The 22,433-nt window shown below is 45.8% G+C and overlaps 5 protein-coding genes across 33 annotated transcripts in view; 1 reads left to right on the top strand and 4 right to left on the bottom strand.

The window, feature by feature from the left end:
- Window positions 1-1,056: 1,056 nt before the first annotated feature.
- Window positions 1,057-2,471, bottom strand: LOC125771408 (60S ribosomal protein L27). Its single transcript, XM_049441985.1, has 3 exons — window positions 2,367-2,471; window positions 1,803-2,027; window positions 1,057-1,729 (listed from the first exon to the last, which is right to left on the bottom strand). Exons 2-3 carry the CDS (start codon window positions 2,019-2,021, stop codon window positions 1,538-1,540), a joined length of 411 nt encoding a protein of 136 aa, XP_049297942.1. The 5' UTR covers window positions 2,022-2,027; window positions 2,367-2,471; the 3' UTR covers window positions 1,057-1,537.
- Window positions 2,472-2,795: 324 nt separating this feature from the next.
- On the bottom strand, window positions 2,796-11,473 carry LOC125771405 (probable histone-lysine N-methyltransferase CG1716). 2 transcript variants are annotated; one of them, XM_049441982.1, is made up of 5 exons: window positions 10,550-11,472; window positions 4,426-10,477; window positions 4,139-4,359; window positions 3,321-4,058; window positions 2,796-3,217 (listed from the first exon to the last, which is right to left on the bottom strand). In XM_049441982.1, the coding sequence occupies exons 1-5, from the start codon at window positions 11,219-11,221 to the stop codon at window positions 3,038-3,040; spliced, it is 7,863 nt and encodes a 2,620-aa protein (XP_049297939.1). In that variant the 5' UTR covers window positions 11,222-11,472; the 3' UTR covers window positions 2,796-3,037. The 2 variants fall into 2 exon arrangements, with proteins under 2 accessions (XP_049297939.1, XP_049297938.1); XM_049441981.1 differs by having other exon boundaries at window positions 4,426-11,473.
- Window positions 11,474-11,646: 173 nt separating this feature from the next.
- On the top strand, window positions 11,647-14,747 carry LOC125771406 (mitoguardin). Its single transcript, XM_049441983.1, has 4 exons — window positions 11,647-11,742; window positions 11,855-12,700; window positions 12,770-13,633; window positions 13,699-14,747. The coding sequence occupies exons 2-4, from the start codon at window positions 12,653-12,655 to the stop codon at window positions 14,314-14,316; spliced, it is 1,530 nt and encodes a 509-aa protein (XP_049297940.1). The 5' UTR covers window positions 11,647-11,742; window positions 11,855-12,652; the 3' UTR covers window positions 14,317-14,747.
- Window positions 14,748-14,790: 43 nt separating this feature from the next.
- Window positions 14,791-16,359, bottom strand: LOC125771407 (dynactin subunit 2). Its single transcript, XM_049441984.1, has 4 exons — window positions 16,313-16,359; window positions 15,410-16,237; window positions 15,247-15,349; window positions 14,791-15,183 (listed from the first exon to the last, which is right to left on the bottom strand). Exons 1-4 carry the CDS (start codon window positions 16,346-16,348, stop codon window positions 14,996-14,998), a joined length of 1,155 nt encoding a protein of 384 aa, XP_049297941.1. The 5' UTR covers window positions 16,349-16,359; the 3' UTR covers window positions 14,791-14,995.
- Window positions 16,360-19,009: 2,650 nt separating this feature from the next.
- Window positions 19,010-22,433, bottom strand: part of LOC125768152 (patronin) — a 57,627-nt gene continuing 54,203 nt past the window's right edge. For 20 of the 28 annotated variants that reach the window (XM_049435415.1, XM_049435424.1, XM_049435422.1 and 17 more), the window contains 3 exons: window positions 21,367-21,561; window positions 20,923-21,205; window positions 19,010-20,858 (listed from right to left, as the gene is read on the bottom strand). In XM_049435415.1, coding sequence (XP_049291372.1) covers window positions 20,714-20,858; window positions 20,923-21,205; window positions 21,367-21,561 — 623 coding nt within the window. In that variant the 3' untranslated portion in view covers window positions 19,010-20,713. The remainder of the gene's footprint in view (window positions 20,859-20,922; window positions 21,206-21,366; window positions 21,562-22,433) is intronic. The other 8 variants (XM_049435431.1, XM_049435435.1, XM_049435434.1 and 5 more) reach the window with 1 other exon arrangement.

The following is a 22,433-nucleotide window of genomic DNA, read 5'->3' as shown; positions in this document are numbered from 1 at the left end:
AGACCATCCTACAAAGAGGCCACATTAACAGTCTTTCGTCAGCTTGTCGCAAATAATCAACACGAAAACGAACGTTTTTCTGAATTTTGGTACCAGGAGAACATACCAGGCAGAGGTAACACTAATCCTGGTGCGCATCGCTTGCATACCTTTCGGCTGATTATTTTAAATAATACTGTATCGCGAATTGCATACCTTTAGGCGCAAAACCAACTGTGCTATAAAAACTAACATCTGACTAATAGATGGCGCTAAAAGCAGAACCGAGAAAAGATTCAATTATTGACTAATAGATGGCGCTCAAGTGTCAAATTATATTTCGATGTAGTGCGTTTTAATACCGTATAGATGTCGCTAGTAGTATGTTTTGAAACATTTAACAGGCAAATGTTACCTCCTGCATTGGATGCTCTCCTGTTACTACGGATCGAATTTTTCTTTTGAAGCACGTTATCGAAAATTGACGACGAAGTTCGCGTTGTTCGGCAACAATGTTTTTGAACGTTAAATTAAGTAAATGTTTTAAAAAAAGATGTTTAATTTAATTATATTTATATCGTTGTTAATTAGGCCGTTATTTATGAATAAAAAAATCATACCGTTGTGTTATTTTCGTGCGTATTTTGTGTAAATGCTCCTGCTTTTTTGTTATAATGTCAATATATTTATGTTTAATATAAATACATCATACAATTTATATCTCACACAAAGGAGGAGATTTGTCAATTAAAATTTAATCAAATATGTCTTACTTTATTAGGTTAGGATTCAAAACCAACTTGCAGTCGTGTTAGGACCTTTGCCCTTGTTTTGATTATTCTATTTATGCATTAATTTTGCATCATTGCAGTTTAAATATTGCTTCCCATGGAACGATATGTTTCAACAAAGATTAACATTAATTATGTGCATTGGAGAGCGTCTACTGCGCGATAGCAACGGTAAAGAAACAGCAAGAAATCATGCTTCCAATTAATAACAACAAATACGTCAGCCTGAAATATAACTTTCTCACAATATTCCATTCCCATTCCCTGCACAAATACACGAATACTGTTTCCTTTTTCCAAGTAGATTACACGAATTTATTTTGAATCTGTACGAGTTGATCCTTCCGACCGATGGCGCAGAACTGCTGAATGTTGTCGTTCCAGTCTCTACCGTTCCCTTGTTACGGGACGATCCACATTCCCGGTACATATAAGATGTGTAGCACCGGTGAAATGCTCGATGTTTTCCAAAAGGCTGCCCCCAACTGCCGGCCATGTGTGACACAACATGTGGCCTCTTTTCTCAATTGTACAAACACGCACACTAACCAGCTCGGATCTTCTCCTGTTCGCACTCGGCACCACCACAACAAACACGTATACAAACGCACACATCGCACAGTGGCCAACTCGGCCGGAAATCACACACCCCGCGCGAAGATCGAATCTCGAAAAACTCGTGCTACCCTACTTTTTATCATTCGCCCACCCAGTTCCACCTCACTGACGAGAGCGGTTGTGTGTCGGAGTCTTTGTAGAGTAGTTGCTTAGAAACGGAGCTTCTGGAAGAACCACTTGTTCTTGCCGGTCTTGTGTCGCTCCTCGAACTTGCAACGGATCTGGTGGCGAGCCTTCTTCCGCTTGGCCGGATCCTTCATGTCGGCCGCGGTGTATTTGCTATCCAGGCTCACGTCCGGCACGCTGTAACGTGTCGGCATAAGATGGTTGTAGTTCAGCATCTGCAGGCGAGGAAGAGGGGAAACCGATTATTACATGTTGTTGGACATTTTTTCGCTTCGTTGTCTTACTTACCCTGATGAATGGCTTTATCTTGCAACGCTTGTGGATGCGATCCTTGCTCATCGTTCGCTTCACGCGCCGTGGGTAGCGGTCGATGCCGGCAACCAGAGCCTGGCCGAACTGCTTGTCCGATGTACCGTCATCGAACGTCTTCATGATGATTGCCTTGCGACCGGCGTACCGTCCCCCAAGGACGAGTACCACCTTACCAGTTTTCATAATCTTACCCATATTGGCCTGTCAGAAAAACATGGATTGAGGGCGAGAAATAACACGTTATCAATTGGCCATCGGACACCCACATCCCATGCCACATTCAAAAAAAAACCGAGTGAAAAAGGAAACGAAACAGAATATGGTACACGCGATTGCCGACGACACACGCGAGTGTCACCACAAACAACCCTCAACAACACCATACGCGGCTTTCAGTACCTCTTTTTCGCGTACAAAATCGCGCAAACGACATGTTTACCGGGTGAATTTTAACGCACAGAAGCTTCCTCTTTCAACCCAGTTCCATTTTCACTCGATTTTATTGTGCTTTGCGGCGTTTTGAATGCCAATTTTACTTACTTAGTGAAATGTGTTTCACTGGCACTGATGGCCGACCGGAAAAAGAACCTGAAAGAGATGGCACGCGTTGACGTTTATCTTCGCCGTTTTCGCCCGGAAATTATAAATTCGCCTCCGAAACTGACAACCCGTTTGACAGGTCTCTGTTGCAATCCAGCGAACTGTATAACAGAAAATTTAATTTATTTCTGGAAAAATATCTCAATTCTATACGAATAAAATAACAGAAAAGCCAGCAGGATGGTCATAAGAAACATATTTTCTAAGGAATAGGGAACGCGAGTTTTTCTACACTTAAAAATAAATGAATTGCCACATAAAAGTTCTAGAGCGAAACGGAAAGGGGTAGGAAAGGAAAGGTATTTTTACGTCAAAACAATATTGCAAAAGAGAAAAATTTCTATTAACTATTCTTTTCAAACACGGTCGTACAATATATACATGTTATTTATTTTACTTTGAACTAATTGTAAGAAATTCAACCAATTGCAATAAACCTAGAAACTATATTATGCACACCACAATGCATTAATTCATGTGGAAATAATTCCGTGCAGTGGGTTGAACGCAACCGTTGTCGGTTTCTCGTGCTTAACGGATGAATAGTCAGTCCTTCGGCCAAGAATTAAATTTAGCATTTAACAAGGAATCTTCTACCCATTTACCTAAGATTAAAGTGCTACGTTTGAATAATCCGGCTCATTTTCACCGCGAACGTACACCGGTCCATGTTTGGCCATGTACTTTTTGATGAATTCTCGGGCCTTTGTTTTCACGGAATCCGTCACCTCCAGCTCGTGCACGGTATTGTCGCAGTGTTTTAATTCCTTCAACATTACGAAATGTGTTAGCTGAAAATAAAAAAAATGTTACCAAATTGAAATTAATTAAACAATTCTTCTATACGATCATTCAGCGATCAACGAAAGAAAGAATAAGATTGTATCATTTTACCTTTCGCGCAAGGTGCTTGAAGTCTTCCGTGTTGGTGATACGTCCCAACGGGCAGCTATCCTTCCGATAGCTACTTAAATGCTGCACAATCACGCCCGCAATGTCGACTCGGAATTTTTCCTTAATTTTCTTCGCTTCCTCACTGTTCAGATCGCCCTTGCTGGATTTTTTTCGTTTCGCCAGCTTCGCCGATGCCGTGGCGGAAGCACTACCGCTTTCGGTGCTCGGTGCCTGTGTCACTCCCCCTGTACCACTGCTTGCAGCAGCGGCAGCGGCAGCAGCAGCAACAGCACCACTCCCACCCCCACTGCCCGCACTCTCGCTCGTCTCTTCCGCCGATTTGCGCTTCTTGCCCAAACGCTGCTGTACCTTCTTCCACTCTTCGTACGGTGAGATCTTTTTCTTTTTGGTCAATATATCAAGCTCATCCACGATGAACTGATCCTCGACGATCTTGTGCGACACGACGAGATCGTCGTCCATCAGTGAAGCATCACCAGCGGCACCGACACCGCCACCGATGCCACTGTTACCGGCCACATCCGTCGCTGCCGTATTCGCTGCCAGCGATGCCTTATCCAGCGGACCACCGAATGGATTATCCGTAAGCGATTTGGAGAAAACGCTCCGGGCCCGTAACCGTTTCGCTTCTTCCTTCCGTTTGCGCAGCTTTTCCTTCGTTTCCTTGTACCGCTTCATTTCCATCTGGCCGTACTGCTTGTCCTCTTCCGTTCGGGGCTAAAATGTAAAGCATACCATATCAACCATAAACTCACAGTGCTATATTAATTAGCAGCATTAAACGCCGCCACACTCACGCTAATGATTCGGGCCTGCACCAGCTTTGTGCTGTGCTTCCTTTTCCTTCTTGGAAGCAGCTGCTGCAAGGTGGCCTCATCGGGCGTGACCGTATTCGTTGCTGTTTCGCCAAATATTTCCTCCAGCGTTAGCATCTGCGGTGAACCTTCGCCGGATTCACGCTTTACCGAGGCTTTCGACATATCGTCGTTCATGTCGTCCGGTTTCGCTAAAACATCATCTGTTGGGAAATTGCGTGCAAAGTTCGTTAATAATTGTTTCGTAGTAATATTGTATTGTGTCCTACCCAGATTAAAACTCGACTGCTGTTTGCGTTTCTTCTTCAGCAACTGTTCCAACTGTATAGCCAGTTCCTCTTCGCTCGAATCGCACGTATCGGTCGTACTAGAGTCGGAGCTTATCGAAAAGTCTTCGTCGGCAAAGTCGCCCACCGTTCGGCCCGGCTTCTTCGGTGGATCCCACTGCGCGATGCGATCCTTCACGTGGAAGTAATAAATCCGCCCGTACGGATCGATCGCAAAGCGCCAGTAGGCTGGCAGCTTCATCGGCGGCAGCTCATAATCGTCCGGATTCGTCGACATCGGTGGTGGTTGTATCTTGAAGAATGCATGGCTGGGCGGTGTTGGAAGGAGCCGATCGTCCTCGGAAAAGTATTCACCGGTCGCCGGATTCATGCGCACCGGAATGTCCATCGGTGCGGTCAGATGCGGGTTCAGCCCGAATCGTAGGCACGCATTCTCGTGCATCATCCACATATCCTTTTTGCGCCTTTCCGCCTCCTCGTGGGCTACCTTCATCTCGAACAGGTGGCGCCGTTGCTGCTTGGACAGATTGTCCTGCTTGAGCGGGATATAACCACCCACGCCCGGCAAACCCGGCGGCGGTCTCTTCAGCTTACTGTTCAACCCATACGGACCATCGCGATCGTCCAGTGAGCGACGGCGTTTCGGTTCACTTCCGCGCAACCCCCGACTGTCGCTCCATCCGCGGCTATCCCGATGACGGTGGTGTTTTTCGTCCTTTTCGTCATTCTCCAGTCCCAATGCCTGGTAGCGCATGTCCGCTTCCCGTTCGTGCTCCTTCATCTGCTCGATCCGCTCCTTCTTCGGAATGCGGAACACTTCCTTCAGGTTCATCCAGCTGATGAGCAGCTTGCAGCACAGAATGCGAATCTGCGTCCCAAGCCGTTGCTCTTCCGGCGCATTATCGTCTTCCGGTTCGGGGATTTTTATGTCCGACAGCAGGACACTCGCGGCGATCGAATCTGATGCGGTGGATGTAGTAGCGGCAGCGGCAGCCGCAGCAGCAGCAGCAGCAGCAGCAGCAGCGGCGGCGGCAGCGGCAGCGGCTGCTTTCTCCTTGTTTTCCACCTCCTTGTCGCACGTGCTGATAATCTCTTTCAATTTACCCAAGTCGGCCAACTTCAACAGTTCGGGCATGTTTTTCAACACCTCCACACTTCCAAGCACGTCCTTTTTCGAAGCTTGCTGTTGCCTATCGGCTGTCGCTTGGTTGCTGCTATCACTTCCCGCACCATTGCTGTTGTCACTCGGGGAGCTGGTGCGCGATACTTCCTTGTCGCTCTTGTCAGCTGACACCGCAACAGGCGCCACCACCTGTTCTTCCTTCGGCACTGTGGGACAGACCGGATGTTTTCCTTTCTCGACACGTGCCCACTTTTCCACGGTATGCAGTATTTTACTGTCCTTCAGCATCGTCTTGTTAGAGATGGGCAACCCGTCTAGCGTGTCCAAGATTTGTATGCGGAACTTAAGATCTTCGATCGATTCGGTCGACTCGCATATCCAACCGTACAGCAAACGCAGTCCGTGGTAATCGAGGAACAGACGACGACAGGGCAGCTCACCGCTCTGAAGCAACGTTAGCAGTCGGCTGCGTGATTTGATGTCCTTTGCGCGCACCATCAATCGGGACAGTTTCAGCGTGTGTGCTTGGTTCTTGAGGCCCGTCTTTAGTAGATTATTGATTTCTTCATCCAGATCTGGATCTTCGTGTATTTCGAGACGACGCTTCTTGCGGATCGTTGTGCGTTTCTTACGCGCTTTTTTCACTTTTGCTGGTAGAGCCGTCGGTGCTACCGAGGTCGCTGCAATGCCCGACTCTAGATCCGACTTGGTACCATCCGCTCTATCGCTGGCTGCAGTTGCTAGAGCGGCCTTTGAAGCCTTACCACCCGGTTGAGGAGATGGCTCACCCAACGCTACCGTTCCATCCTGATCAAGCTTCTGACCTTCCGCTTCTTCCTCACTCTCTTCCTCATCCTCGCCCTCATCCTCCTCATCGTCGTCATCTATCTCCTCGTAGTCCGAATCGCCTCCCTCGGCGGTTGGTTTCGCACCGATCCAACCACGGCAGGTTTCCGCCTCGCAGTAACACTTTTGCGCCTTCCGTCCGTACCGCTGAAATTGATAGTCGAACGTAATTTCCTCACCGGGGAGGATGTATTTCGTGCTGAAGAAACCAATCCGCAGCTCACCGTTTACGGTCCACTTTTGCGTTTCGGCGTTCGGATCGCACGAATGGTTAATGAACCGCGAGATATTACCCTTGGTAGTGGCATCAATGATCCCATCGCTTCGCAGTGCCATGAAGTAGTAGTGTTTGTTTTTTTCACGCGAGTAAGCCTCCGCCCGTTCGTCAAACTGTGCACTGTTCAGTACCTCTCCCACGTACTCCATGATAAACTCTCCCGGTGCGATCGGTGTGCTCGCCTGTATGCCGAAGCCTTTTTTCTCCGTCCGAAACACCTGACAGTGTGCGTACTCCTGTCGCTGAAACCGACGGTTTGTGCATCGATCACCAACCGTACAGCGTGATCCACACTCGATCATCAGCAGTCGGTTGAGACAATCTTCGCCACAGCCGTGTTCGCCCCGTTCGATTTCCTCCGAGGTGAGGAAACAATCACAGGTCATCTTTTTCGCTTCCTTACTCACAATCCGATCGCTATGGTAGATGTTCTCGCGTATCGTTTCGAACCGACTTAGCTTTTCCTCCATGTCGCGCAGGTATTCTTCCGAAAGTTCCACGTTTATACTATCCCCTTCATTAGCAATGACGGGCCAAGCTGGACCACTGGCACTGCCTACGCCACCACCTGGCAGTAGATGGCCGCCTTGCATTCCCGGCTCTCCCATCGCATATCCTGCATCGCTAACACCAAAGGATGGTGGTGCGACACACGCATCATATCCAATCGAAACATTCGATTTCTTCATTAACCTGTCCTTATCACGCACCAAACCATGACCACTCGTGCGTTGTTTCTGCGAGCTGATCGTCTTGATGCGTGTCGAGCGACGGATGACACCATCATCAATGTAGCTTTCCACCAATCGTACCTTGTCGACTCGCTGTGAGTCACGGTCTTGGTCTCGAGCTACTGGAACCATTGGGGCAGGATTCGTTTCCTCGCAAGACATTACATCAAATGGAGAACTTGCACTGCTCCGAACACCGGAGTCATCTTCTGACGGTAAACCACCACTAGAAAGGAAGGTGCTTTCATCCAATTCGGCCATCGATTCCGAACGTAGCGTTTCCGCTTCGCTAAATATTTCATCCTCCTCCAAGTCCGGTTTCGGTGCGATGCGGTGCTTTAATTCCTCTGACTCTACTTTCGTTTCAACCTGTACTGGTTCAGGAATTGGTGGTTCTTCCTTCAGAGGAAACATTATTTGTTTCTCCTCTTCCTTCATTTCGACCATCTCAAGAGTTGCAATTTCAGCTGGCTTAGTAACGAAAGGTGGCAGCTGGTCTGCTTCCACGGTTGCCACAACGCTTTCCTCCATTTTGTACATCTTCAGCGAGGCTTTTGTGACAATTTTCGGCGCTTCGGGAGATGTTCTATGTGCATCAGAGAGTTGCTTTTCATTTGTGATACCACCATCCACCATTTGAGCAACGGCTTGTTCTTCGTGTGAAGGTTTCTTATGGGGACTATCGATGGTGCGTTTCTCTACCAATGGAGAAACCTTTTCCAACGGAATTTCGCCACTCTTCGATTTGGATGAATCTCTTTTGTCTTTCGATTTGGATTTCTTCGTTATCGAACGATCGCGGTGAGTTTCCTCTTGCAGGAAGCCACCGGAAATGATTTTCCGATTACGATCCTTCTCTCCCTCGGCACGCGGTTTCTCATCCTCCAGCTTCGAACGACTCGACTTTTGGTTGCTACTGCTTCCGCTCCCACCAAACTCTAGCTTCCGCGGCACCACTTCGGAGGATGATGATTTAGAGCTCTTGTGCTTGCTGTGCTTGTGCTCCTTGCGGTGAGATGAAGACGACGACGAAGAATCATCGCGTTCCTTCGTTTCTCCTCGTCGGCGTGATTCTTCGTTTGACTTACGAGATATAGGCTGCAGTTCCAGTGCTATCAGTTCCGATTCAAAGCATTTTTTTGGTTTATCCGGACGGGGTGGAACCATCGAGGAACGTTTTTTGCTGTTTGAGCTGCTTTCCGTTAAGCTGCTCGTGTCCTTTGGTTCTGCAATAATCGGTGTTTCGATTGATTTTTTGTCCCCGTGCTTCTTTTTAGCCTTCTCCTCGCTGGTGACAAGTGCCTCACGCTCTGAACTATATTTATCCGATGATGCTTTATCGATGCTTAGCTTTCGATCGTCCTTCGAACGTCCCGCATCGCTGCCGTGGCGCCGGTCGTGTTTATCATCAGCGCGTTCCTTCGACTGTGTTCTCTTGCGACTGTCGTCGTCTAATCGTTTCTTTTCCTTTTTGCGAGGATCACGTGATCGTTCCTCGTCGTGAGTGGTTTTTTCCGAACGATGTTTTTCCTTGCTGGCAGGTGAATCTTTAGACAAACGTTCTTTTCCTGGGGTCTTCTTTGTTATTCCCGCACCACTCTGCTTCGGTTCGTGTTCACGCTTTTCTTTTTTGTGTATTTCTTGATCGAATTTGTCTGTGTCTTTGTGTCGGTCGGATTTATCTGTGTCTACGGAGAGGTTCCGATCAGGATTTACATTTTCCACTTCCTTTGTCACCTCGTGTGGAACAGATTCCATCTTCATCGTATCATCTGACTTGTGTTCTTCCGTTTGTTGCTGAGAGGGGTTTTCATCCTGAACGCGATCCAATTTATCATCTGATGCCAATGGATGGGGGAGGGTTGATTCCTTCTCGATACTGATTTCGACAGTCGCACTTTCAACCTGTGGCACAGGTTCTACAAATGTGACCTTTGTACACACCTCGCTAGTTGCCACTGCATCAATATTCTCGGTTGTAGGATGTAATTTGTCGGCAGTTTCTTTTTCTTGTGTACCTACATTTGATGTCGATTGGATTGGTTCACTTTGTGCCACGTTTGTTTCTACCATTGGCACAATCGTTACATTCTCGGCTTGAGGTATCTCAAGGACGTTTTCCACAGCAACAGTCACAGTCTCTGTAGGCTCCTTTCGTAATGCTGTTTTCTCAGGAGCTGCATCAACAGCCTTTTCTTCTTCCTGATGCAATTCTTCAACGTTGATATTACTTCCGCTTATTCCTTCTCCTGCGGTAACACCTCGGGCAGCTCCTCTTCCTCGGCTCCCGCGACCTCCTCGGCTTCCTCGACCACCACGACTACCGCGACCACCTCGAGATCCACGTCCTCCACGACTGCCACGACCACCTCGGCTACCTCTGCCGGACGTCGGTCTCTCCAACGAATCATTGATAATTTCATCAGCTTGAAGCACAATTACGTCCTCATCATCTACTACCGGTGGTTCTGGACTGTTAGCAGTAAGGCTATCTTTACTTTCATATGCGATCGGCTCCGTTTCCGCAGCGGGATCATCTAACTTCGCATCCAATTGAGAGTTGGAACTGTGTGAAGTTTTATACGACCGTCTGATGAAGGTAGAACCAGCAGGCCGTTCAGATTCACTGCTTGTCAAACCACCCCGTGATTTTCTACCCTTTGTACCGGTTCCTATCGCAAGAGTCGATTCGCACAGTTCCTGTGAGCTTGAGCTATGGATACTATCGTCATCACCGAACACTGTTCCATCGATTCGGAGCGAGATTAAAGTATTATTCCGCTCTTCTGGCTGCGGGAGCTGAATGGTCTCATCACTTGGATCAACACCCGCAATATCCAGTATGGTGTTGACGACCGATTTCTTTTTTCTGCCTCTCTTAGCTCCCATCGACCCACCACGAACAGCCGCTGACGTTGTCGGTGTTACATCGCTGACCGCTTCATACGGCATTACTGTGGCAAACGATGTTCGCTGCTGTTTGCTGGTACTTGGCTGTAGTCCGCCTATCGATGCTACTCTTTTCGGCGACTTCACGCTGGAATATGTACGCACAGGCTGTTGTGCAAAGAATAACGTAGATAAATTCGAAGAACTAGCTTGCAAATCCCAGTTGGTTGTGTACGTTACCTGATTCATCGGCAGAAGAGCATCTACAACAAAGTCGCGAAATTTGTTCGTTGCCTTTACCTGCCTTTTCGATTTCCTCGTACCGGCGCCATTGTCCGCTGCCTCGGTTTCTCCACCTGCAGTCTCATCCTCGATGTACACCAACGTTTCTCCGTCTACTAGCACCGTTCTGCTAGGTCCATCGTTTACTACAGTCTCCTCCGTGATGACGATTGTCTCACCTTCAATAGTTTCACAATCCAACAGCTGCACTTCCTCCGACATCCCTTCGGCCGTGATCTCCTCCTGCACAACAACTGAATCTTGTCCTTCGGTTCCCTCTAGCGATTTGCTCGTTTCTTCGTCCAGTATCTCTATCATTTCCACCATCTGATCCTGGTCGCCACCATCACCGATTGTATGTTCTACGGTTGATTGCGGTACAGGCGAATCAACGCTTTGCAAGATTGTGTTGCTGCGAGCACCGCGTCCACGTCCGCCTCGACCCACACCTCTCCCCCTTTTACGACCACGGCCAACACTAGACACTAACATTTCTTGAACCGGTGTGACCGATGCAGAACGCCCTCCACTATCACTGCTGCGGCTTCTACTGTCGGATGATTCTCCAGCTAACTCCATCGTTCTGCCTCCAACGGGCATCTTTGATCCAGATCCGCGCTTACGCCCCATCGTAACGGATGTCTGTTTATTTATATTAACTGGCTTGTTGAGATTGATTTCTTCTACCCTAGCCTAAAAAAACACCACGCATAGCGTATTCTGTGCTATTCGTAGGATGGCGGCGGTCATTCTCGTACAAATTGCTTATGTTTGTTAACTTTGACATCGATGGAACATGGATGCATCGGAAAACAAACCCATATGTGTTAAGTCGAGTCTACACTTGAGGGTGATTTCTGTACAGTAAAATATTACAACCGAAAAATGGAGTTCTGATGAAGTTGATTAAAATGAGTTCATAAAGAGTTATGCAAAGAGATTTCGACTTTGAAAAATAGATTTGAAAACCATCACATTTTAAATCGTGAAGGTGAGAAGTATCGAGGAGTGTAGACATAGCTTACGAAAAACATAAGCACAGCAAGCTGCTGTCATTTGTGCTGAACGCTTGCTGAATACGACCGGCATATTGGCAGTTGACTAGGAAACTCCAACACCAGTAGTGGCAGATTTTTCGTGTTTTGTACAAAGTAAAGTGAATCAAATGTGTATGCACTGTTGAAGACCAACCTGACCAAGATTTCAAGTTATTGTAATTACTCAAAAAACGTGGATTAATTTGATGATTTCTTGTTTTTTTAGTTGATAACAAATGCAAGCACGTGCTGTTTTGTTTGTTTTTGTTTCGCGCTGTCAACATATTCAGCACCTGCCAACGAACAAGTGGAAAAGCAACACAGCGACAGAAAGAAAACAACGTAAACAAGTCAAACGTTTGTTCAAGAAATAATGCAAAAGGAGGAAACGAAAAAGTGGGGCGCCACGATATGACGTAAATATTCCGCCACCTATTTGTACGCTTTGATCGTGATCGAGTTACGCACACATTCTGGTGGTCGTTAAATTGGTGCCAGGAAGGTGAGAATTGCGCCTTCAAGCTCATCTACTTTCCGGTTTGAGGACATTACCGATACCAGCGGGGCATGAAAAATGCTTTAACGTAGCGTCGATTAAAAACTCCTTAGTGATCATTAGTGCAGTTCGATAGAAATCGGGACCAACAAAACTAGCATCGGAGAGAGAGAAAGCGCCATTGGTGTCGTGTTTATTTTTAATTTCATAAAGTTCTTTTCGCACCCTCTCTAAGTGTTGTATTTGTTGTTATGTTGTGAACAGTGTCCGAGGCATGGGTTTAGATGTGGTGTATGCACCTACGTTCTAAAACCTGATAAATGGCTAGGTTAAGATAACGAACTAGAGCAAGTTGGGAGTGTGGCAGCAGAGTTAAGCAACACACACAAGGTGTGAACTAATCCGCAACGAAAACACACCGCACGCAACGTACCACGATCTCGCTGGTTACTTTGATAAGCCTTAAACGCGAACGGAAGGAAAGGTTACCGTTTATACACCATCGCCGATCGATTGGGACTTGGCAAAATGAGCGTTTCAAAGTATCTTCCTGTTCATGTGTCCACCTCGCAGAAGGTACATCACACTGATGATTCTTCCCAGTGCTACTCGTTTAAAATAAGTTTCTTTTTTCTACTTTCACAGATCATTATTCTCTCGGTGTCAGCCGGAGTAGCTTTGTTGGGAGCCCTTGCGGCTTACCTTGGTCGCCGGAGAACTCCACTGCCCCAGCAGCGTCGAATACGGAAACCCTGCAACAGAAGAACGCGTAACAGCGTTCGCAGCCCGAACGATATCATGTCCGTGGCAGGTTCTAAGGTTTCCGCCCGGTCGTACAGTCCTAGTGGATCGGTCCACGCTATCTCCGATCGGATGTCACTCGCTTCCGGTTCGCTGGTAGCCGCTGGAGGTGCCGGCGGTGCAATGGGCACGCTGACTATTCTTGGGAACACTACGCCTCTTACACCGCAACAACTCGGAGTGATGGGCATGGAGGCGCTAGAGAACGTCGTCAGCTACTGGGAGGATGCTTTGGCCGGACGAAACGATATGGACATTCCCGGCCGTGCGTCGAATGCCGATGAGGATGAATTTTGTCGCGAACTGCAAAACCTACTCGATGCGGCGTACAACCTACAGGAACAAGGCGAGCTACTGTTCCTGGACGAACGATCCGTGCTGTACCGGGACGATGAACGGAAAGCTATCACAAGCGGCGGCGAGCACGGTTTAACGAACGGTCACCGGTCCGGGTCGGATCCAAACTTTGATTCGGCCGAAAGTTTTGCATCCGCACTGGATCAGGTGGCCGATTTGCGTGAGTTCGATGACACGGAATCGTTTATGGATATGGAACGATACCCGCTGTACTCGAGCGCACTGGAAACGATGGACGAGCAGCAGATACCGTATCGAACGTTGCGGACCGATATGGTCAACTGTGCGTCCGATACGGAGTACCTGGCGAAGCTGCACTGCATACGATTAGCTTTTAAATTACTGTTTAAGGTAAGAGACGCACCGCATCGAACGGGGCACCTTGATTGTTTCACCCTCTTGTTTCCCTTTCGTAGGATCCCAAAAATAGCCGCTGGGTGGCCGATACCGGAAGACAGATCCTGACGGATCTGCTCTGTCTCGGGGACAAGGATCCAAAAGATTTTCTCGTCGCGTACGAATCGATGCTGGAATTTCTCCAAAACCCAAACAACTGGATCGACATCGAGCTCGAGCTGGAATCGCGCAACGTGAAAGCCATGACGTTCTACGACGTCGTGCTCGACTTTATCATACTGGATGCGTTCCGTGATTTGGACGCACCGCCAAACAGCGTCCTTGCCGTCATAAACAATCGCTTCCTGTCGAACGGCTTCAAAGAGTCCGCCCTAGCGACTGCCGTCTGGTCGGTGCTGAAGGCAAAAAAGCGAATGCTCAAGTTCCCGAACGGCTTTATGTCGCACTTCTACTGCATCACCGAGCAGCTCTCACCGCTGATGGTGTGGGGTTTCTTCGGACCGAACGAAAACCTTAAAGAGGTGTGCCAGTACTTCAAGGACGAAACCATTGGCTTCCTGTGCGACATCTACAGCTTCCAGAAGTGTCGCTACACCACCGTCGAGGAGCTGGCAGAAGATATTCTCGAAAATATGCGCAAACGAGTTAACAACATAGGCGTCAAGTTCAATCAGTAAATTCACGGTCCAGGTTTTTTGGGTTTTTGGGTGTGGGTGGTACAATCACTCTTGTAGATTGTATTTTATCCTGGTGTTTCGTTGATTCTAATTTATTCCATTTACGAACGGATGAAGCGTAACGATAAGTGAGGAACATATTTCATCGGTGTGTGAAAATCACCTTAAATTCTAAAGAAAATCCGCGCGCTTGTAATACGTAAGCGTTAGGGCACCAATTGTGGTAAGGGGAAGCAAACAAGCGGGTAGTTTAGTACGACAAAATATAAATAAGGCACCATTGTTTGTGCAAGAATAGAATCATGTTTGCCTATTCGAAGGAATCTTGTGCCCGGCACCCGGTTTTGTTCAATACCACGTAGAATTTGGGAGGCTATAAAAGCGTAGGAAAATAGCTTTAATAAAGTGAGAAATAATTTGCTCATTAAAAATCTCTTTCACTACTGTCATCTTCAATTCAAGGCAAGACTACTATTACTTGGGAATACATCCTGCCCGAGAGAGCGGCTTGCAGCTGCTTTTCTATTTGGACCGATTAGTTAAAAATAATAGATTGCGATTAAATAAATATCCAATGTCCAATGCGCATTGCAGGGAATAATGTTATGATGCCAGAAGCGTGGTTTAACACACAAAGTTACTTGAGAATGGAATCTGTCCGTGCAATAGCGTCTGCAGTTTACTTAATCATCTGCTGCAGTTTGGTCATGCGTTCCTCCAACTTCTTTACCTCCTTGTTAACGTTTTCTAAATTTTGTGCAAATGCTTCCTGCACACCGGTGAGAAGTGTTTTGTTGGCGGCCACCCCATTCAGGATGGAAGCTTGCGTTGTTTCCAGCTCGGCAAACAGTTTGCTAAAGTTGGTAGCTGCAAATGGAGACAAATCGTTAACAACGTATCGAATGTACGGAGGTATTAAAGGGTTGTTACCGTATTTGTGTAAAGATTCCAAAGTTTGCATACGGTGCAGCATATCGGGAAGGATCTGTACGATCGGTTCGGTACTTTTCGCAATTTCGTAAAGTTCCAAGATCTAAAATGGAAAGACGGAGAATAGTACAATGACATCCATGTGAATATGTGATACACTTACCTTTTGTTCCCGATTAGGATCCTGTCCAGTTGCGTTCGATTTCTCCTGTATGCTGTTCATTTGCTGCAGCAAATTGTTTAATCGCTGTTCCATCGTATCCAGCTGACCCGGTTGCAATAGTGCCGCCTTAGCCGATATGTTCTGTACCGCTTCGATTAGATTGCCTGTGCCAGTTGTGCCGGCTAGACGGCTTATACGTTCCGGTTTCGCACCTACAGCCACCTCTAGCTGATGCAGCCGATGTTCCAGCTGAGCGACGCGTGCACTCTGCATGAGCTCGTTGGCAACCATCTTTGGATCGCTGCTCGTAACGGCCCCCGTCTTCTTGTACTCTTCGATCTGAGCGATTAGTTTCTTCGCTTCCGCATCACCACCACCGGCGACCACCTCGCTGCCGATCACCTGTTCCAGTTTTAGGCTTTCCAACACCTTCTTTGCGGTACTGACCACCCCAAACACCGTCTCGTAGGAAGCTTTTTCTTCCGCAGTGCGGCCAGTATCCGCACGGGATGCTTCGATCTCTTCCATCAGCTCATTCATTTCGCACTTCAGACGATGGCAACGTTGCAGCGGAGTTTCCCGCTCGCCTTCGCCTGCCAGCTCGTAGTCGAGACTGCGTGCGTCATAGCCAAGTCGATTCTTCCGGCCTATACCGTCCGAGAAATCCACGTCACCGGCCAGATACTTGCCACGGAACTTTCCGATCGAGTCCTTCGTTGATAGGTGCAACCGTTCGATCGCATCGTTCACGGGTTCATCCTCATCGTAATCCGACGTTTCGGTTTCGTTCACATCCGGAGTCTCGTACACGTCGGGTTGGTCGTGAGCCTGCAAGAGAAATCGCAGATGTTACTCCGTACCACAGGTGTTCTAAGGTAATTTTCCACATTGAAACACACTCACAATGTAAGGCAAGTATTGGAACTTTGGGTCTGCCATTATTAGCGGTCGTTTCGATACGGGAACGAAGAGAACTTTTATTTACGCTGAACGGTATTCTTGCAATTGTTGACAGCGGATGACATCACTTCGATAGAAGGAGATGGGTATACATAGCCGTTGACAGCGAATGTCAACTGTCAATTTATTGAGCCAAATTCAAAGTCTGTAGAGTAATGAGGTCGCGGATTAGGCTTTGTTGACATTGCCATCTTGGATTTTCATTTTGACAGTTAGACGTCCTTGGCTATGTATTGGTGAATTGTTTACTGAGCAAATTTCAGCGCTCGTAGTTTTGGCGACAGTCGTTGCAACGTTAAAATGTGGGGAATATATGCACTATTCCATAAATTTCCATTGCGCATTGTATTACACGATAATCACACTATTAAAAGATTTCGTTTTAAAATAAAATCTACAACAATTAACCGTAGGATGTCTTGAAACAAAATCATGTTTACACGAGCAGCTGAAGCAGCCTCCAAAACAACCGTACACATACAACTACACAACATCGTGTAGGAGCTTCGGACACCTATCTGTCATTTTTATTTTTCATTGTTATTCCAAGAGCTGCCAAAACCCCTCTATTACGAGACCTCATTACTCTACAGACTTTGGCCAAATTTTAAGCTAAAATTATCAAAAAGCAGTTCATCTTCTTCAAAACAACATAATCTGATAAATTATTTTATATTTCTATGTCTACATATCACGTAGCATACCTTTACGAAATCAAAACTCACCTTTGGTTGCTGGATAAATAATTCCCACCACTAGATGGCGCTAACCGGAAACGGGAACTGTTATACGAAGATGGGAGTCCATCGCCACAGGGAAATTTTTAATCTGTGATCCTTTTTCGCTGTAACCCATCGCTTGGTGAATCCTTATTTGTTGAACTTTGTCATCTGTTATTGGAACATCTAGTCGAACTGGAACTCCTTTACCGATCTCTTATTGAAATGTTTAATTTATTGTTTCAATTTATGATACATTCACAGGCAACGAAACGTGCAAGATGTTCCCATTACTAGTTTCCCTCGCTTAACGGCCATCAATCAAATCCGAAGCGTAAACGACTAAACAAAAAACAAAATGTTTAAACCGTTCGAAATCGTGAGTGGGCGTAAAAAAAGCGCTACTCCTTTTCCTTTCCTTTTACATACATATTTTTCTAAAGCTTTCGTATTTTTTCCTCTTTTAGATAACACACTCCACCCTTTACCAACTGAAGCAATATGAAACAAATATTTCGGGTGAACTATCTCATCACAAACTTTGACCGGTCTTCCAAAACGGTATTCATAGCCAGATAAACAAAGATTAGCTTAATGCTCTAATTGCAAATCAAATTTACAAACCGGTTTGCTAAGCTTTCACATGCCATCAGAACACTTTTGCTTCCTTTCATTATCCCTCTTAACTGCACCATTTTGCACACCGAGTTGGGAGTAGTTTTTACGACAACGACATAAAAACCTGGGGATAAATTTTAAATATTACTACTTTGCTAAAAATTCGTCCAAGCAAACGCCTCTGGATGTTTGCTGGACTTCTTGGACATGGTTTACACTATGAGATTTTTGGGCGTTGTTTTGTTTTCAATTCTTCTATAGAAATGAGGAAATCCGATAGACGCATACTAACTGATAGTTATTGCCTAAATCAATGCAGCGAATTGGCTGTTTTTCCTACGAATGAGCTATCGCACTGAGGATAGAAAGGTTTAAAGGATTCCCCCTAAGGTGCATCTAATTTCCTTCATCTTCAGCTAACGTCCTCATTTCCTCATCTCATCCAACTGCAAGAACATTGACTACGCGTATTAACGAGATTCGCAAATGAGTTGTGTTTGAAAATGGCAAAATCTGGAGCAAACGATTCAACCGGATTTTTGGTTCAAGTTGGAGCAACAGCACAAGAAACACAGGACAGTGTGTTTAGCAAATGTACGGTACGAACGGGAAACTTGTGTTTTTATGTTATCATTTACCGCATTACTTCGGCTGGATAAGTAGGAATGTATTCACATAATTTTAGCTAACTGTAGTTTAATAGTTTCTCGTGAAGTTCCTTCATAGGCTGTCTACACATGAATCCGCGGACGCCGCGGTCCGCGGAAAACACGTATAACTTGTATACCAGTTGGGTCCGCTTGGCTGTCAAATTCCGCGGTGGGCTGTCAAACCTACCGCGGCACCGCGGAAACACAGTTTTGTTGAACATCAACAAATCTGCGGAACAGCAGGCGCCGCGGTAGGTTTGACAGCCCACCGCGGAATTTGACAGCCGAGCGGACCCAACTGGTATACAAGTTATACGTGTTTTCCGCGGACCGCGGCGTCCGCGGATTCATGTGTAGACAGCCATAGATTTTACACCTGCAGCTTTCTTGCAAGTAAAGTTTAGATTAAGATTCGTGTGATAATTTCCTTCTCGTTTCTCGATTTCACTTTAAGTAGCATTGCGTTGTGCCTCCATAGCACTGATATCAGGTGGAAGTCTACTATAAAGGAGTTTTCTTCACATTTCTCATACAACATTCCGCACTGGTTGAGGTATATCACACACGACGTTGAAATGAACGAGCAAATAAAAATGTAATAATAACTGAAGCGTGTAAATCTATTGAAAATAAAAATATAAACACAAACTAAGTATTAATAAAAACGATTATATTTGTTCTTTGATTTAACTTAAGTATTATAAAAAAATGACGGATTAGCGCGCTGCTACGACTCACTCTCACAGACATTCATCTTTGATCGGATGATTCATTTGTTAATTTCTTTTGCCGTACGCTCGATGTATCCTTCCCATTTCTGCCACACAATTGTAAGCTTGGCCTCGAAATGGTGACCCACGTGCGGCCCCAAAAAAAATATTAATTATAAGCCAATTTTTATACACAAATAATAGTTATAACATAACATGTTACATACGGGTAGTAGTATTAGGTCGATTCTTTTGGAAAGGATGGTCGGAGCAACAAATGTCGTCGCGGGAGTGATAATAATAATTATATTCTTTACCATTAATATTATACTTCCATGTGTAAGCATAACCCCTAACAGATTGTGTTACCACCAGACTAACGATGTACGACTTGTTTTGCGCATTCAAGGCAAATCATTACAGAGAGAGAAAGAACGGAAAAGAAAGAATGAAAGTAAACTAAAAAACAAAATATATATAGAAAAAAGATTAACGAGTAATAATTAGCTGTATAATATAATTAGTCTTTAATGTATAACCTTTGTTATTACTTCGTCTCTCGTTACTAATATCTCCGAGCGCACTGTGTTAACGGTAATGGTTGCGTGTATTAATAATTTATAGCAGATTAATGCGCATTCACATGTTCTAGAGTTCGTTCTAACGGTTCCTATCGCTGTTTTTTTTTGTTTTGCGTGTCGTCATTGTGGTATTTGCACGGCTTTTATTCTTTTATGCTTACGCTGCTTGTCATAACGCTATCAGTTTGATTTAATCTTAATGGTTTGCTATTAACTTATAACTTACAGAAACAGAAACAACAGACACAGCAATCCCGAAAGCGAAAAGGGGTTATTATTGTGTCGACTATACCCAAAACGGACTGTTTTAGCCGGGCAACGGAGGAGATAAATATTAGTTCGAGGAATGTCGTTACGCAAAAACACAAACGTATGTCGTATGCTAGAACAAACTCGACCACCGTGTGAAGTTGATTTGTTTTTTTTCTCCCAAAAAAGATTCAGAAAAAGAAATTCCTTTTATCGAGTCCAAAACAGAGAAAGAACCGTTACGCAACAGGAGTATATGTATCAATCTTACTAGGCTATCCTAACTAGGGATGACTTAGCATTTCCCATCTTCTACGTAGTTGCCCATTCTCCGGGATTGGTTGTCTTTTCATGATCCTCTTCAAATGGTTAGCGAACAATTGGTGAAACGATAGTGAAGGATTGTGTTAACGAATTGGACGTTATGAAAAAATATATATTTAAGAAAAAAAGATATAATAAGCAAACAAATACTACGTCCCTACCAACAGAAGAAGGGAACAAAACGTTCCAAATATACATTGAAACAATAAGAAAATAAACAGTATACAATTGTATAGCCATGTGCAATATATCCCACACCATCATCCCGAAGAGTAACCGTTGTTAAACCGCTGTTAAATCTTTGACCACCATCGCCCACTTGAGGTCAATTTCTCTTGGCAGGTTTGTTGTGTGAAGAATAGAAGAACGAATACTATGACTGTTTGGCAGATGATGCCACTGTCCGAAGGAAGGTGGGATGACGCGTGATACTGGTAGAAGTGGAAGAGAGAGGTGACTGCGGAGGCAGAGGACTGCGGACATTGCGCGGGCCTCAAATCACCAGTGCCATATCCTTTTTGCTCGGTAGGTTTGCCTTCTTGCCCTGCCACAGCGAGTTGTGTATCGTGAACGCGTCGATCGTTACGGTGAGGTGTTTGGTGTGCACTTGGGTGAAACATTTACCGCCCGAGTTGTATCTGCAACGGTAACGGATTGGGGTGTTTATGAACCGAATTTAACAGCGATCAAATGATTTCTTACTTGAAGAACTTGTCGAACATCACATCATCGACCTGGCTCGGGCCCGTACCGTACAGCTTGATAATCTGCTCGTTCTCCGGCCAGTAGCCGTACAGAGCGCGGAACTGGCAGCCGGCATCGCGGAACAGCACCAGGAAGTGCTTCGCTTCCGAGCGGGCAATCTTTTCCAGCACCTTTTGCTTTGCGTCGCGGTTCACCGCACCCGGGAAGACACAGTACTCGACGGCATTCAGTATGATGCCACGGTTGGATTTCGTAGCCGGTTGCTTGTACAATCGCGGTCCTGTAAGAAAGCGATCAAATCGAACAAACATTAGTACACGGTGCAGTGCATCGGCAAGGGACTGTCAAGTCACGTTGCTCTAGTGTTCGAAACCGAATTACTAATACGATACGTTAGATAATGAGCGAGAAAGAGCACAACTTCCAAGCCAAACTACAGACCGTTGTAATCCATCATGGAGCTCGCGTTGGACGAAATGTCGCTGGAACCATCGTCAAAGCCACGGCGCTTCGTAATCAACCCGGGTGGTAGCGAGCCCGGACCGGACGGCGAAGGCAGATGGCGACTCGACGGTCCCATACCCGGTGACGGTGCTCGCCTCGGTGGTGTCGCCCGGCCCAATCCAGAGTCGGAGTCTAGCGGGGCAGTTTTGTTAGTGCCAGAAGGTGAGGGCGCGGTACGACATCCAATAGCGGGGGGTTGCGTAAGAGAGCGGGATGAGAGCGCACCGCACAGGCGAGATGGCATGAACACGCGCAAATGGAACGTACAAGTAGTAGGAGGTAGTTGCAGTTTTGATTTTTTTTTGTTTTGTTTTGCGTTTTGCGAAGTGCCATGAAGAGATGTTGTGGAGGAGATACAATAAAAGAATTTGAATCAGTCAAATTGTCAGGCACATTATGCAGCGGCGCAGTTCAGTTTCTGATCATGGACGGGAAGATGGGTGGGTGGGAAATACGGGTGCAATAGGGCACGAGCATATTAGTTTTGAGAGTGATAAGTTGGTAACCCTTTTCGTTTATGTTGTTGTTCAGCGCACAATCATGATTCATGTTATTAAGCAGCAATGCATTTTTATTTATTAATGCAAGCTTTGTCATTTTTTTTCGATTCCAATTCGGTTAGTAAAGTAAAGTAAAAACAAAACCAATAGAAAACAAGCATAAGAAACTAAAAATATACATCGAATAAACACAAGAACAAAAATATAAAATACAGTAAGAATGAACATGATATGAATGGTAAGGAGGAAAACGATCACCAGACACGTTGAAAGTACCCAAATTCACAACTCATTGTAGAGAACAAAACCGTCACCTCGTAAAAGTAGAGTTCATTGATGTCTTTTTTACACGGTCCTTGTGAGGGTGTTAATGCCTACCAGCTAGAGTGTTATTTGTGCGGCTCCTAGCGTTAAATGTTACACTACGGCTGTCTTCTAATTACGGTTAGTATATTAAGGATTAGCGTTATACTGTTACAATGCATTAAGCTCTTTCAGGTACCA

This window comes from Anopheles funestus, chromosome 3RL (genome assembly GCF_943734845.2).
Source record: "Anopheles funestus chromosome 3RL, idAnoFuneDA-416_04, whole genome shotgun sequence".
Lineage (NCBI taxonomy): Eukaryota > Metazoa > Arthropoda > Insecta > Diptera > Culicidae > Anopheles > Anopheles funestus.
The sequence above is the reverse complement of the archived record's forward strand: the minus strand, read 5'-3'. Positions and strand labels throughout refer to the sequence as shown.

Excerpts from the sequence above, each read along its gene's own strand:
- LOC125771408 (XM_049441985.1), bottom strand. The coding sequence starts at position 2,021 with ATGGGTAAGATTATGAAAACTGGTAAGGTGGTACTCGTCCTTGGGGGA. Across the intron at positions 1,730-1,802 it reads AGATAAAGCCATTCATCAGG|ATGCTGAACTACAACCATCT; the intron begins GTAAGTAAGACA and ends CCTCGCCTGCAG.
- LOC125771405 (XM_049441981.1), bottom strand. The coding sequence starts at position 11,221 with ATGGGGCGTAAGCGCGGATCTGGATCAAAGATGCCCGTTGGAGGCAGA. Across the intron at positions 4,059-4,138 it reads TGCAGGCCCGAATCATTAGC|CCCCGAACGGAAGAGGACAA; the intron begins GTGAGTGTGGCG and ends TTTACATTTTAG. Across the intron at positions 3,218-3,320 it reads TCAAGCACCTTGCGCGAAAG|CTAACACATTTCGTAATGTT; the intron begins GTAAAATGATAC and ends TTTTATTTTCAG.
- LOC125771406 (XM_049441983.1), top strand. The coding sequence starts at position 12,653 with ATGAGCGTTTCAAAGTATCTTCCTGTTCATGTGTCCACCTCGCAGAAG. Across the intron at positions 12,701-12,769 it reads ATGTGTCCACCTCGCAGAAG|ATCATTATTCTCTCGGTGTC; the intron begins GTACATCACACT and ends CTACTTTCACAG. Across the intron at positions 13,634-13,698 it reads CTTTTAAATTACTGTTTAAG|GATCCCAAAAATAGCCGCTG; the intron begins GTAAGAGACGCA and ends TCCCTTTCGTAG.
- LOC125771407 (XM_049441984.1), bottom strand. The coding sequence starts at position 16,348 with ATGGCAGACCCAAAGTTCCAATACTTGCCTTACATT. Across the intron at positions 15,350-15,409 it reads ATCCTAATCGGGAACAAAAG|ATCTTGGAACTTTACGAAAT; the intron begins GTAAGTGTATCA and ends TTTCCATTTTAG. Across the intron at positions 15,184-15,246 it reads GGAATCTTTACACAAATACG|CTACCAACTTTAGCAAACTG; the intron begins GTAACAACCCTT and ends CTCCATTTGCAG.